The sequence below is a fragment of the Trichechus manatus genome, unplaced genomic scaffold, assembly GCF_000243295.1.
Source record: "Trichechus manatus latirostris isolate Lorelei unplaced genomic scaffold, TriManLat1.0 scaffold00059, whole genome shotgun sequence".
Lineage (NCBI taxonomy): Eukaryota > Metazoa > Chordata > Mammalia > Sirenia > Trichechidae > Trichechus > Trichechus manatus.
In genome coordinates, this window is record NW_004443995.1 from 1675113 (window position 1) to 1689281 (window position 14169).

A 14169-nucleotide genomic window follows, 5' to 3' on the forward strand; every position below is an offset into this window, starting at 1 on the left:
CCTTCCTTCTGGTGCCTGTAGGCTTCTTTTGCTGCTCTCTTTCTACTTGTTCCAGTTGTAGGGCTAATGTTTTGATTATGGCCTTTTCTTCTTTTTGGATGTGTGCATTTACTGCTATAAACTGACCTCTGAGCACTGCTTTTGCTGTGTCCCAAAGGTTCTGGTAGGATGTGTTTTCATTCTTATTTGATTGTATGAATTTCTTTATTCCAACCTTAATTTCTTCTTTTACCCAGTAGTTTTTGAGCAAGGTATTGTTCAGTTTCCATGTGTTTGATTTTTTTCCTTGCTTTTTGTGTTGTTGATTTCCACTTTTATGGCTTTATGGTCAGAAAAGATGTTTTGGATTTTGTTAAGGCTTGCTTTACAGCCTAATATGTGGTCTATTCTGGAGAATGTTCCATGTACATTGGAAAAGAAAGCATACTTGGCTGCTGTTGGGTGCAGTGTTTGGTATATGTCTATGAGATCAAGTTGGTTGATTGTATCATTGAGCTCTTCCGTGTCTTTGTTGAGCTTCTTTCTGGACGTTCTGTCCTTCACCGAAAATGGTGTGTTGAAGTCTCCTACTACTATTGTGGAGCTGTCTATCTCTCTCTTCAGAGCTGTTAGAGTTTGTTTTATGTATTTCAGAGCACTGTTGTTGGTGGCGTAAATATTTATTATATTTATGTCCTCCTGGTGTATTGACCCTTTAATGATTACATAGTGCCCTTCCTTATCCTTTGTGGTGGATTTTACTTTAAGTCCATTTTGTCAGAGATTAATATTGCCACTCCTGCTCTTTTCTGAGTGTTGTTTGCTTGATGTATTTTTTTCCATCCTTTGAGTTTTAGCCTGTTTTTGTCTTTAAGTCTGAGGTGCATCTCTTGTAGGCAGCTTATAGATGGATCATGCTTTTTTATCCAATGTGCCACTCTCTCTTTATTGGTGTAATTATTCATAGGTATGAGTTTAGTTCTGTCATCCTGATATCTCTTTTTGTGTGTTGTTCACAGTTTCTTTGTTCACCTTAATTTTCTGTGCTGAGTCATTTTTCTTTATGTATTTTTTTTTCATCTTTTTCATTGTTGTAGATTTTGTGTTTGCTGGGTCTTTATGTTTTTTCTACTTTTTTATTTTGATTTTTAGGATTGTTAGATTTCTTTGTCATTACCTTAGTATTTACCCCTATTTTTCTAAGTTTATACCAGCCTTTTATTACTTTATATCACCTTGACTTCCCCTCCATATGAAAAAATCAATGTCTGCATTTTTAAAGTCCCTCTTTTTTGTTTTAATATTATCCTTTTTTACATATTGATATCTCTGTTTCCCTATTTTCAAAGTTTTAGCTTTGATGTATTTTTGACTTCACTATCTGAGTCAATGTCTGGTTGCTCTGTCCTGTGTTCTAGTCTTGTGTTGTTATCTGGTGTTATTGATTATCTAACGGTAGGACTCCCTTTATTATTTCTGGTAATTTTGGTTTGGTTTTTGCAAATTCCTTGAACTTCTGTTTATCTAGAATGCCCTAATTTTGCCATCATATTTGAGAGACAGTTTTGTTTTATATATAATTCTTGGCTGGAAGTTATTTTCCTTCAAGGCTTTATAGATGTCATCCCATTGCCTTCTTGCCTGCATGGTTTCTGCTGAGTAGTCCGAGCTTATTCTAATTGACTCTCCTTTGTAGATGACTTTTCTTTTATCCCTAGCCACTCTTAAAATTCTCTGTTTATCTTTGGTTTTGGTAAGTTTGATTATAATGTGTCTTGGTGACTTTCTTTTGGGATCTACCTTATGTAGCTTTCAATGAGCATCTTAGATAGATATCTTCTCATCTTTTATGATATCAGGAAAGTTTTCTGTCAACAAATCTTCAACAATTTTCTCGTATTTTCTGTTATCCCCCCTTGTTCTAGTACCCCAGTCACTCATAGGTTATTTCTCTTGATAGAGTCCCACATGACTCTTAGAGTTTCTTCATTCTTTTTAATTCTTTTATCTGATTTTTCCTCAAATAAGTTGGCATCAAGTGCTTTATCTTCAGTGTCACTTATTTTAACTTCCGTTGCCTCAATTCTGTTCCTCTGACTTTCTATTGAGTTGCCTAATTCTGAAATTTTATTGTTAATCTTCTGGATTTCTGATTGCTGTCTCTCTGTGGATTCTTGCAGCCTATTAAATTTGTCATTATCTTCTTGAATACCTTCTTTAAGTTCCACTACTACTTTGTCTGTATGTTCCCTGGCACTTTCGACATTTTGTAGAATTTCCTTTCTAATTTCTAGAAGAGTTCTGTATATTAATCTTTTATATTATACCTCTGGTAATTCCAAGAAATTCTCTTCCTCCAGAGAATTTATTGATTCTTTATTTTGGGAGCTTGCTGAAGCCATCATGGACTGCCTCTTTATGTGATTTAATATTGACTGTTATCTCCTAGCCATCAGTAAGTTATTATAATTTTATTTTATATTTGTTTAGTGAGTCATAGCTTTTTGTTTTGTTTTGTTTTGATATGCTTCAGTAGGCTGATCTTGTGTGCTAGTTTGATTATTGGCACCTTTGAAGCTCTAATGTCCTGTCACCAGGTAGTTAGTTCTGTAACTTAAGTATGTGCACACAGGAGTCCATTAAATTTTCCTATATGGGTTCAGCTCAGGTGACCAGGCAGTTGGTCACCAAATGTGTGATGCAGGCTCTCACCTACAGTCTTAGAGAGGCATGGGTGATTGATGCAGGCACTGGAATCTCTCTGTGGTGGATGATCACGCACTGAGCCAAGCAGGGGGCTGATGGCTACCCCTGAGAGTCTGAAAGGAAAACATGTCCCTATTCCCTAGGGTGAGTAGGTAGGTGAGTTTTGCAGCAAGACTACGAGCACCCCACTCTGTTGGCTGTAAAGACTCTAGAGCACCACTTTTTCTTGGACTCCTGTAGCAGGTGACTAGGTGGCTTAGGTGACACCACTAGTCCTCAAACCTCTGTTGTGGATCAGTAAAAGTGCCTACTTCAGGGGCAGGGCTGTTTCAAGGGTCACAAATCTGCCACTTCACAGCTGAAACTGGTGAAGTTGAACTTCAGATGTTTGCCCTGTTGTACTGTGGTAGTGAGGGCTAACGCTGTTGAGATGGGTCCCCACAAGTCTATACAGGGGTGTAAGGCACTCAAAGTCTGTGGACCCTTTATGCCTGTGCCTAGCAAAGGAGCTGTGCCGACCCTGAGTTCCTGGCTTAGGGGACCCAGTAGCATATTTGTTCACTCTCCAAGGTCAGGAAAATGGGTCAGGGTGCCTTTTGGGATCTACTTCCGGCCCAGCAGACTCCCTGTGCAGAGAGGGGAAGGAGGAGGTAAAAGGCAGAGTGGTTTTTCCCAAATGAACTTTTTTTTTTTTTAAATTCCTTTCAAAGGCCACATGCATGTACTTATCTTTAGCCACTTGGGAGCTGCTTCTCACTGGTTCGGAGTGTCCAAGCAGAATCTCTGCTGCCAGATCTCTTTCGTTGTGGAAACTGCTTCCCAAGCATGCACACAGGTGTTGCCGGCTTCACTGAGGACCCAGAGTGGCTGAAGAGCTGCAGTTCTGCTGCCACCGCTCTGGCACTGCTTGCTTCTTCCGAACCGCCTCCCTCTTCCCCCACCGCTTTGTCCAATTCCTCAACTTTGCCTTGTTCAGGGCTCCTAGATATTCATATACAGTCAAATCACTTGTTTTTCCAGGTCTTTGTTGTAAGAGGGATATAGGAAGCTGTCTGACTACTCTGCCATCTTGGTCCCACCCCCGAAATATTGCTTTGAAAGTGAAGGATAAGTTATTGCATCTGGCTTCTCCCACAACTAAAAAGGAGGCACAACACCTCCTGGGCCTCTTTGAATTTTGGAGGCAACATATTCCTCATTTGGTAGGGAGAGCTACTCCAGCCTATTTATCAAGTGACTTGAAAAGCTGCTAGTTTTGATTGGGACCCAGAACAAGAAAAGACTCTGCAATAGGTTCAGGCTGCCATACAAGCTGCTCTGCCACTTTGGCCATGTGATCTGGCTGATCTAATGCTGCTTGAAGTGTCACTGGAAGATAGAGATGCTGTTTGGAGTCTTTGGCAGGCCCCTATTGGTGAACCACAGTGTAGACCCTTAGGATTTGGAGCAAAGCCCTGCCATCCATTAGAGATAACTACTCTCCTTTTGAGAAACCACTTTTGGCTTGTTACTGGGCCTTAGTAGAGACTGAATGTTTAACCATGGGCCACCAAGTCACCATGCAGCCTGAGCTGCCAAACTTGAAGTGGGTGTTTTCTGACCCACAAAGCGATAAAGTTGGTCATGCACAGCAGCACTCCATCATTAAATGGAAGTGGTATATACAAGATCGGGCCTGAGCAGGACCTGAAAACACAAGTAAGTTGCATAAGGAAGTGGCCCAAATGCTCATGGTCTCCATTACCTTCCATCTCCCAGTCTGCACCTGTGGCCTCATGAGGAGTTCCTTATGATCAGTTGACTGAAGTAGAGAAAAGTTGTGCCTGGTTTACAGGTGGTTCTGTGTGGTATGCAGACACCACTCGAAAGTGGACAGCGGCAACACTACAGCCCCTTTCTTGGACCTCCCTGAAGGACAGTTGAGAAGGGAAATCCTCTCGATGGGCAGAACTTCAAACAGTGCACTTGGTTGTTCACTTTGCTTGGAAGGAGAAATGACCAGATGTGCGATTGTTTACTGATTCATGGACTGTGTTCAGTGGTTTGGCTGGATGGTCAGGTACTTGGAAGGAACATGATTGGAAAATTGGAGACAAGGATTTATGAGGAAGAGGTATGTGGATTGACCTCTCCGAATGGGCCAAAGAAGTGAAGATATTTGTGTCTCGTGTGAATGCTCACCAAAGGGTGACCTCAGCAGAGGATGATTTTAACAATCAAGTGGATAGGATGATGCGTTCTGTGGAAACCAGTCATCCTCTTTCCCAGTTACTCTTGTCATTGCTCAATGGGCTCAAGACCAAAGCGGCCATGATGGCAGGGATTGAGGTTATGCATGAGCTCAGCAACATGGACTTCCACTCACCAAGGCCGACTTGGCTACAGCCTCTGCTGAGTGCCCAGTTTACCAGCAGCAGAGACCAACACTGAGTCCCTGACATGGCACCATCCCTCAAAGTGATCAACCAGAAACCCAGTGGCAAATTGATTACATTGGACCACTTCCATCATGGAAAGGGTAACGTGTTGTTCTTACTGGAATAGACACTTACTCTGGATATGGATTTGCCTTCTCTGCATGTAATGCTTCTGCCAAAACTACCATCCATGGACTTACAGAATGGCTTATCCACTGTTATGGTATCCCACACAGCGTTGCCTCGGATCAAGGGACTCACTTCATGGTAATGAAGTGCAGCAATGGACCCACACTCATGGAATTCACTGGTCTTACCGTGTTCCCCATCATCCTGAAGCAATTGGATTGATGTAATGGCCTTCTAAAGACACAGGTAAGATGCCAGCTAGGTGGTAATACCTTGCATGGTTGGGCCATGTTCTCCGGGAGGCTGTTTATGCTCTAAACCAGCATCACATATATGATGCTGTTTTTCCCATAGCCAGGATTCATGGGTCCAGGAATCAAAGGTTGTAAATGGGGGTGGCACCATTCACTATTACCCTTACTGACCCACTCACAATATTTTTGCTTCCTGTCCCCACAACCTTATGCTCTGTGGGTCTAGAGGTCTTAGTCCCAGTGGATGAATGTTCCCAACTGGAGACATACCACTGATTCCGTTGAATTTGAAACTCAATGCCACCTGGCCAGTTTGGGCTCCTTATGCCTCTGGATCAACAGGCAATGAAGGGAGTTACCATACTGGCTGGTGTGATTGATCCTGATTACCAAGAGGAAATCAAATTGATGTTACATAATGGAGGTAAAGAGGAGTATGTCTGGAATATAGGAGATCCCTCAGGGCATCTCTTAGTACTGCCATGCCCTGTGGTTAAAGTGAATGGAAAACTAGAGCAACCTAATTCCCACATGACTACTAATGGCCCAGACCCTTCAGGAATGAAGATTTGGGTCACCTCACCAGGTAAAGAACCACAACCAGCTGAGATGCTTGCTGAGGGCAAAGGAAACATGGAATGGGTGGTGGAAGACGGTAGTTCTAAATACCAGTTATGACATGACCAGTTGCAGAAATGAGGACTGTAATTGTTATGAGTATTTTTGCCTTGTATGTGTGCATCAAATATTTTTGTTTTTCTCTTCACCTATAAAATATAAGATGTAAACAGGGCTAGTGCATTTTCAGTTGTACATGTGTTCTTTATATCATATTAGGCTCAAGTATGACTGTATAATTGTCTTTATTCGGAGATTATGTATGGTTTAGGAGATGTGTATAGGTGCCAAGTTGACAAGGCGTAGAGTGTGATCATTAAGGTTGTGTAACAACTTGGTTAGGCCATGATTCTCAGTTGTTTGGCAGTTATGATGTAGTTTGGCAGTGGTATGATGATATCATCACTTCCATGATGAGATTTGATATATGATCACCTCCATTATGGGATCTGCTATGAGTAGCTAATCAGTTGAAGGGGGGTTTCCTTGAGGATGTGGCCTGCATCAAATATAAGTGGACTTTCTGGCAAGGCTTGGGGGCTTTTGCTCACTCTGGATCCCGCAGCTGGCTCCTGTTTGTCTGACCTCCATTTCTTGAGGCTTGAACTAGCAGCTTACCTGCAGTCTTGCCTGCCAATTTTGGGATTGGTTGATATTCACAGCCTGTGAGCAAGAGCCCTAGTGTCTGACTTGCTGATCTGAGTTTGCCAGCTCCTGTGGCTACATGAATCAGGAGAAGCCTCTTTCCTGACCCTCAGACTTGGGACCTTCTAGCCTCTACAATTGCATGAGCCATTTTCTTGATATAAATCTCTTTCTATATATATTTATATGCTTTACTGATTTTGCTTCACTAGAGAACCCAGCCTAAGACGGTGGGGTTGTTTTTTTTTTTGTTTGTTTGTTCCTAAATTAAATTATTTTCTCACCTCTTACACTTGGTAGATTTCATATTAAAATACATATGAAATTTGAAGCTTCTCTGGAAAAGCCCTTAATCTCTAGCATGCTGAAACCTGTGACCCTTACTGGCAGTGATGAGCTGAAGTTGGTGGCCTTGGACAGGTGGCTCAGGCTTTCTCTTTCCTCTTCCACCATTGGCCCCTTCACTTGGCCAATGCCTCTTACCTTTGCCCAAAGGTATCTGGGTTAATGAGCTCTGCCGTGTATTCATTCTGGCACCACATCAGCTCCTGTTTCTTTTTAACATGTTTTCCTTCACTTTTCCTCTTATGATGGCACCACCTTATACCAGGTCCCCACTGCTGCATACCCAGCCATCAGAGAGCCTCACCTAGAGCCCACCTCATTCCCATCTACCCCATTCAGTACAACATGCACACTTCTGCCATTAGGTGGCATCCAGTGGGGCAGGATGACTGTAAGAGGAGAGGCTGAGGTCATTACTAGATTGGAAGGCTAAAGTAGATGCAGTAAGTGATAGCTTAAGACCAGACAGAGGGCTAGGGCCAATAATGAATTATGAGGAGGTTACTCAGGAGTGATAGATGAGTAGAAAGCAGGAAGCCAAGGGCCAAAGATGAATTAAAAAGAGGGTGGAAATGGCTAATAAGCATATGAAAAGATACTCAGCATCATCAAACATTACCAACGAAACCAAACCAGTTACCATCAAGTCTATTCTGATTCATGGTGACCCCATGTGATCAAAGTACAACATTGGGGAAATTAAAATTAAAGCCACAATGAGATACTACTACATTTCCACTGTTGTTGTAGTTAGCTACCATCCAGTGGGCTCCAACTCATGGCATCCTCATGTATAATAGAACGAAACATTGCCCAGTCCTGTGTCATATTCATGATGGTTGGTATGTTTGAGTCCATTGTTTTTGCTAAAATTGAAAAGATTGACAATACCAAATGTTAGCAAAGATGTGGAGCAACTGAAATTCTCATACGTTGCTATCAGGAATGCAAAACGCCACAACCACTTTGGAAAACAGTTGGGCAGTTTCTTAAAAAGTTTATGCTTACCATAGGTATTTACCCATGAAGAGTGAAAACATATGTGCACACAAAGACCTATACATGAATGTTTATAGTAGCTGTATTCAAAATGGCCCCAGGCTGGAAAGATCCAAATGTCCATCTACAGGGGAATAGGTAATCAAATTTGTGATATATCCTTTCAGTAGAATACTGCTGTACAATAAAAATGGAATGAACTTTGGTACACAGAACAACATACTTAGATCTCAAAAATTATGCAGAGCAAAAGAAGCCAGATACAGAAGAGTACATGCTGTATGATTTCCCAAGTATATAAAATTTAAGAGGCAAACCTTATCTAGAGTTATCTAGATCAGGGGTGTCCTGGGGACAGAAGTGGAACTTCTGAGGGAACTTTTCAGGGCGATGGAAATAGTCTATATCTTGATCATGGCTGTAGTTACATAGGTTTGTATATTTCTCAAAACCCATGGAACTGTATTTTAACTACTTAAAATATGTGCATTTTAGTTTATGTAAATTTTACCCTAATGAAGTTTTCCTTAAAGGCATTCAGCATCTTCTCTTAGTGTATCAGTCCCATGCTCAAGACCCTAAAATTGCTTCCTATTTCCCATCAGATAAAGCAAGGATTGGCCCACCATTTATTTTTATAAATAAAGTTTTATTGGAACACAGCCACACTCATTTGTTTACATATTGTCTATGACTGCTTTTGCACTACGATGGCAGAGTTGAATATTTGTGGCAGAGACTGTATAGCCTGCAAAGCTAGAAAGATTTACTATCTGGCCTTTTAGAGAAAAAGTTGCTAATCTTTCCAATAAAGCTGGCTTGTCTCCCTGACTGTCAAGGTCTCCCATACCCTTGCCTACCTCTCTTTCCTTTCCCCACTCTCCACTTCATTTCTGTCTAGCCTTATTCTCCCCTCCTGCCTTATAGGGAGGAGTTTCAATCATACCAGTTGCCTTATTGCCACTATACAGTACATGATAATCTTCATTCATGCTGGTAATCATCTGCTCCCCATAGCATAAAATAACTTCCTTCTTTCCTGTCTTTCTAACTCCTACCTAACTCAAATTCTGCTTCCTCCTTGAAGTTACCTTTTGACTTTTTTTGCTCTGTCCACACACTTCTTGAATGAATTTGTATCACCCAGGTAAGCTCTCAGTTACTCTCCAGTTGGGTGCTTTTTCCTACAATGAAATTGGAAGCTGGTTGAGGGAAGATTTCTTATATTTATAATCCTATAACCAACTTCTTTTGCCGCATCCCAACCAATGTTCAGGGCAGTGTGCCAAAATATCTTTGATCTGTCCACTTCTTTCCATTTCCTCTGCCATGATCCTAGGTCCTTGTCTCTCACTTGGACTATTTCAGTTTTATCTTCATAGGTCTCTCTGCTCCATTCTTACCTCTCTTCTCTCTGTTCTCCACACAGCACTCAGAATGATAGTTTCAAAAGTAAATCAGATTATTTTACTCTATTTCTTAAAGCAATTCCATGATTTTTCATTTCATTTAGAATAAAATATGACCCTGCCTGCCATGCCATCTTCACCTTCTACTTCTTTCCATCACTTGCTGTGCCTCACTAAACCAAGCCGTTTCCTGCCCCAGTGGCTTTGCAGTTGCTGTTCCTTCTCCTAGAATCCTCTTCCAGGTCTTTCCATGGCTTCTTATCCTTCAAGGTTCATCTGGAATATCACTACTCCTAGGCCTCTCTAAAGGAGTGCTTACCACCCCCCAAAAAATGGTTTCTATCACATAAACTAAGCCCTGGTGGCATGGTGTTAAAGTGCTCAGCTGCTAACCAGAAGGTCAGCAGTTCGAACCCACCAGCTGCTCCTGGGGAGAAAGATGTGGCAGTCTGCTTCCATAAAGATTTACAGCCTTGGAAACCCTGTGGGTCAGCTTTACTTTGTCCTATAGTGTTGCTATGAGTCAGAATTTACTTGACAGCAACAGGTTTGTTTTTGTTTTTTGTTTTAGTACATAAATGTGTTTCTTTCCAGGGTTCTTAACACAATCTGAAATCTGCCTTGTTTGTGTATTTGTTTAATGGTTCATTGTCTGTCTCCTCTACCTGTTAATACAACCATGAGGACAGGGACCTTTTCTATCTTATTTGCCACTACATTCTACCACTTAGCATGGGATCTGGCTTATTGAAGACACTCTGTAAGTAGTTGTTGAATGACTGAACAAGGGAAAATATAGTAGGCAAATAGTAAATACTCAATGTTTGCTCTTGTTTTTCTCTGAAAATTTCTTTTCCTAAAGGAGTTCTTTTTTACCTAATTTTTACAGGTACTTCCACTGTGACTGTAAAAGCTTTTACTCCTGACTCAATTGGGGGCAAGATTAAATATTTGATTTTTAGTGGAATGAAGATGGAGTATTTTCCCTGTGCTCTAACTCAGGTAATTTTTCTCTGCCTGATAGTAGTTTTACTTTCCGCTTCTTTTAATGTTACTAGTAATAAATATTTCTGCAAAGCAAACTCAAAATGTGAAATGTAGAAATTGTTAAAGGTAAATAATTTAAAAGGTAAACAAGATAGAATATTTTATGGTCGTTGATGAGAGATTATTAGAAATCAAGAACTATTTATTCGTTTATGTGGACTCACTAAGAATCCTATTCTTCCCATTTCCAAATTAGGCAATGCCCATCCTACCCTTCAAATTTTTGAAGATGAATTGAGTTTTACCTATAATCTGGCCATCTATTTGGGACAATTGGAGATATAGTAGGGAAGTCATTGATACTAAGTTTGAATTGAAAATAAGCACACATGTCTAGCCTCAGGGAATTTTCATCAGAGAGTCTTCTAATTTGCCACTGAATGTCAACAATGCAACAAAAAAAGGACAGCTGGAAAGGTTTCTGTGTGGTGGTAAAGAAATGACTTCCAAATACAGCATGTATTAAATTTAGCTTTAATAAGACCATTATTGTGCTTTAAATGAATACCAATTGATTATTTGAAACATACTCTTCTGAGTAACAACTATGTAGTAGATACATATCTACTGCTTCGTTGTCAAACCTCAAGAAGAATGCTTTTAATAATTTTGATATTACCATACAACTGCCTTATTTAATCTGTCCTATATGCACATGGAGAAGAATTGGGAGGGGGTAATTTCTTAAGTAAAATCCCTCTCACCCAGAGCAGTGGTATGACTTTTAGGTCCACACAACTTTTTGGCAGCAAGTTTTCTAAAGCTGACTGCTAAAATAGTCTTTATCTCTTCACCCCATCACTGGGCTAAAGGGTGGTACAGGAAGCATGTTGGCAAAAGGGCCATTTGTGAACATCACCAAACTTTGAAGTTCATTTACATTCTACCCATTTTTTAATAGGATTATTTGTCTTTTTGTTGTAGAGGTGTTGGATTTTCTTGTAGATTATGGAGATTAGAACTTTGTCTGACTTGTACTGTCCAAAAATTTTTTTCCCAATCTGTAGGTTCTCTTTTTATGCTTTTGGTGAAGTCTTTTGAAGAGCCCAGGTGTTTGATTTTTAGAAGATCCCAGTTATCTAGCTTATCTTCTGGGGTTTGTGTGTTGATGGTTATGGTTTGTATCCTGTTAATGCCTTGTATTAGGGCCTATAGTGTTGGTCCTATTTTTTCTTCTATGAACTTTATAGTTTTTGGTTTTATATTTATGTCTTTGATCCATTTTGAATTAGTTTTTGTATATGGTGTGAGATACGGGTCCTGTTTCATTTTTTTGCAGATGGATATCCAGTTTTGCCAGCACCATTTGTTAAAAAGACTGTCTTTTCCCCGTCTGATGACCTTTGGGCTCTTGTCAAAGATCAGGTGACCACAGGTGGATGGAATTACGTCTGGGTTCTCAATTCTGTTCTGTTGATCAACGTATCTGGTGTTGTACCAGTACTAGGCTGTTTTGACTACCGTAGCTGTATAGTAGATTCTGAGGTCAGGTAGTGTGAGTCCTCCTACTTTATTCTTCTTCAGTAGTGCTTTACTTATTCAGGGCTTCTTCCCTTTCCATATAAAGTTAATGATTAATTTTTCCATCTCTTTTTAGAATGTTGTTGGTATTTGGATCGGGATTGCATTGTATTTGTAAATTGCTTTGGGTAGAATTCTCATTTTCGCAATGTTGAGTCTACCTATCCATGAGCATGGTATGTTTTTCCATTTATGTAGATCCGTTTGGGTTTCTTGCAGTAGTCTTTTGTAGTTTTCTTTGTAAAGATCTTTTACATCCCTGGTTAGATTTATTCCTAAGTATTTTTTTTTTTAGGGGCTATTATACATGATATTCTTTTCCTGATTTCCTTTTCTTTGTTCTCTTTATTGGTGTATAGGAATCCAACTGATTTTTGAATGTTTATCTTGTATCCTGATACTCTGCTAAATCTATTAGTTCCAGTAGTTTTTTTGTTTGTTTGTTTGTTTGTTTGTGGAGTCTTTTGGATTTTCTATGTATAGTATCATATTATCCACTAACAGGGACAGTTTAACTTCTTCATTACCAATTTGAATGCCCTTTATTTCTTTTTCTTGCCTTATTGCTCTAGCTAGAACGTCCAGCACAATGTTAAATAGGAGTGGTGATAAAGGGCATCCTTGTCTTGTTCCTGTTCTCAGGGGGAAAGTTTTCAGCCTCTCTCCATTAAGAATGATGTTGGCTGTTATTTTTGCATAGATGCCCTTTATAATGTTGAGAAATTTCCCTTCTATACCTATTTGATTGAGAGTTTTTAACAGGAATGAGTGTTGAACTTTGTCGAATGCGTTTTCTTCATCAATAGAGATGATCATGTGATTCTTTTCTTTCCTTTTATTTATGTGGTGGATTACATTGATTTTCTAATGTTGAACCATCCTTGCATACCTGGTATGAATCCTACTTGGTCGTGGTGTATTATTTTTTGATATGATGCTGAGTTCTATTGGCTAGAATTTTGTTGAGAATTTTTGCATCTATATTCATGAGAGATATTGGTCTGTAATTTTCTCTTTTTGTGGCATCTTTGCCTGGTTTTGGTATCAGGGTTATGCTGGCTTCATAGAATGAATTTGGAAGTGTTGCTTCAGTTTCTATGTTCTGAAATACTTTGAATAGTACTGGTACAAGCTCTTCTTTGAATGTTTGGTAGAAGTCTCCAGAAAAGCCATCTGGACCAGGGCTTTTATTTGTTGGGAGTTTTTTTTATTACCTTTTCAATCTCTTCTCTTGTTATGGGTCTGTTCAGATTTCCAACATCACTTGGTTGTAGTTTGGGTAGGTAGTGTGTTTCCAGAAAGTTATCCATTTCCTCTAGGTTTTCACATTTGTTGGAGTATAGTTTTTCTTAATACTCTGTTAAGATCCTTTTTATTTCAGTTGAGTCTGTTGTAATGTTACCCATTTCATTTCTTATCTGGGGTATTTTCATCTTCTCCTGTTTTTCTTTTGTCAGTCTGGCCAGTAGTTTGTCGATTTTGTTGACACTTTCAAAGAACCAACTTTTGGTTTTGTTGATTCTTTCTATTGTTTTTCTATTCTCTATTTCATTTATTTCTGCTCTGATCTGTATTATTTCCTTTCTTTTGGTGGCTGTGGGCTTTTTTTTTTTTGCTGTTCTCTTTCTGTTTGTTTGAGTTGTGTAGTTAAAGTTTTGATTTTACTCCTTTCTTCTTTTTTGATGTGTGCATCAATTGCTATAAATTGTCTCTGAGGACTGCCTTTGCTGTGTCCCAAAGGTTTTGGTATGATGTGTTTTCATTCTCGTTTCATTCTAGAAACTTTTTGATTCCATCTCTGATTTCTTCTATTACCCTGTGAAGTGTAAACAGGGTATTATTCAGACTCCATGTAATTGATTTTTTTTCCTTGCTCTTTTTGTTGTTAATTTCTACCTTTATAGCATTGTGGTCAGGGAAGTTACTTTGTATTCTCTCAACGTTTTGGATCTTGTTGAGGATTGCTCTGTAGAGAACGTTCCATGTGCATTGGAAAAGAATGTGTACATTGCAGTGGTTGGATGGAGTGTTCTATATATGTCTATGAGGTCAAGTTGGCTGATTGTGCCCTTTAGGTCTTCTGTATCTTTGCTGAGTTTC

The 14169-nt window shown here is 39.7% G+C and overlaps 1 protein-coding gene across 1 annotated transcript in view; it reads left to right on the top strand.

Moving 5' to 3' along the window:
- The window catches only part of DCHS2 (dachsous cadherin-related 2), a 384708-nt gene that overhangs the window by 322590 nt on the left and 47949 nt on the right, over nt 1-14169 (top strand). The window contains 2 exon segments of the mRNA XM_023733482.1: nt 10391-10462; nt 10465-10503. Coding sequence (XP_023589250.1) covers nt 10391-10462; nt 10465-10503 — 111 coding nt within the window.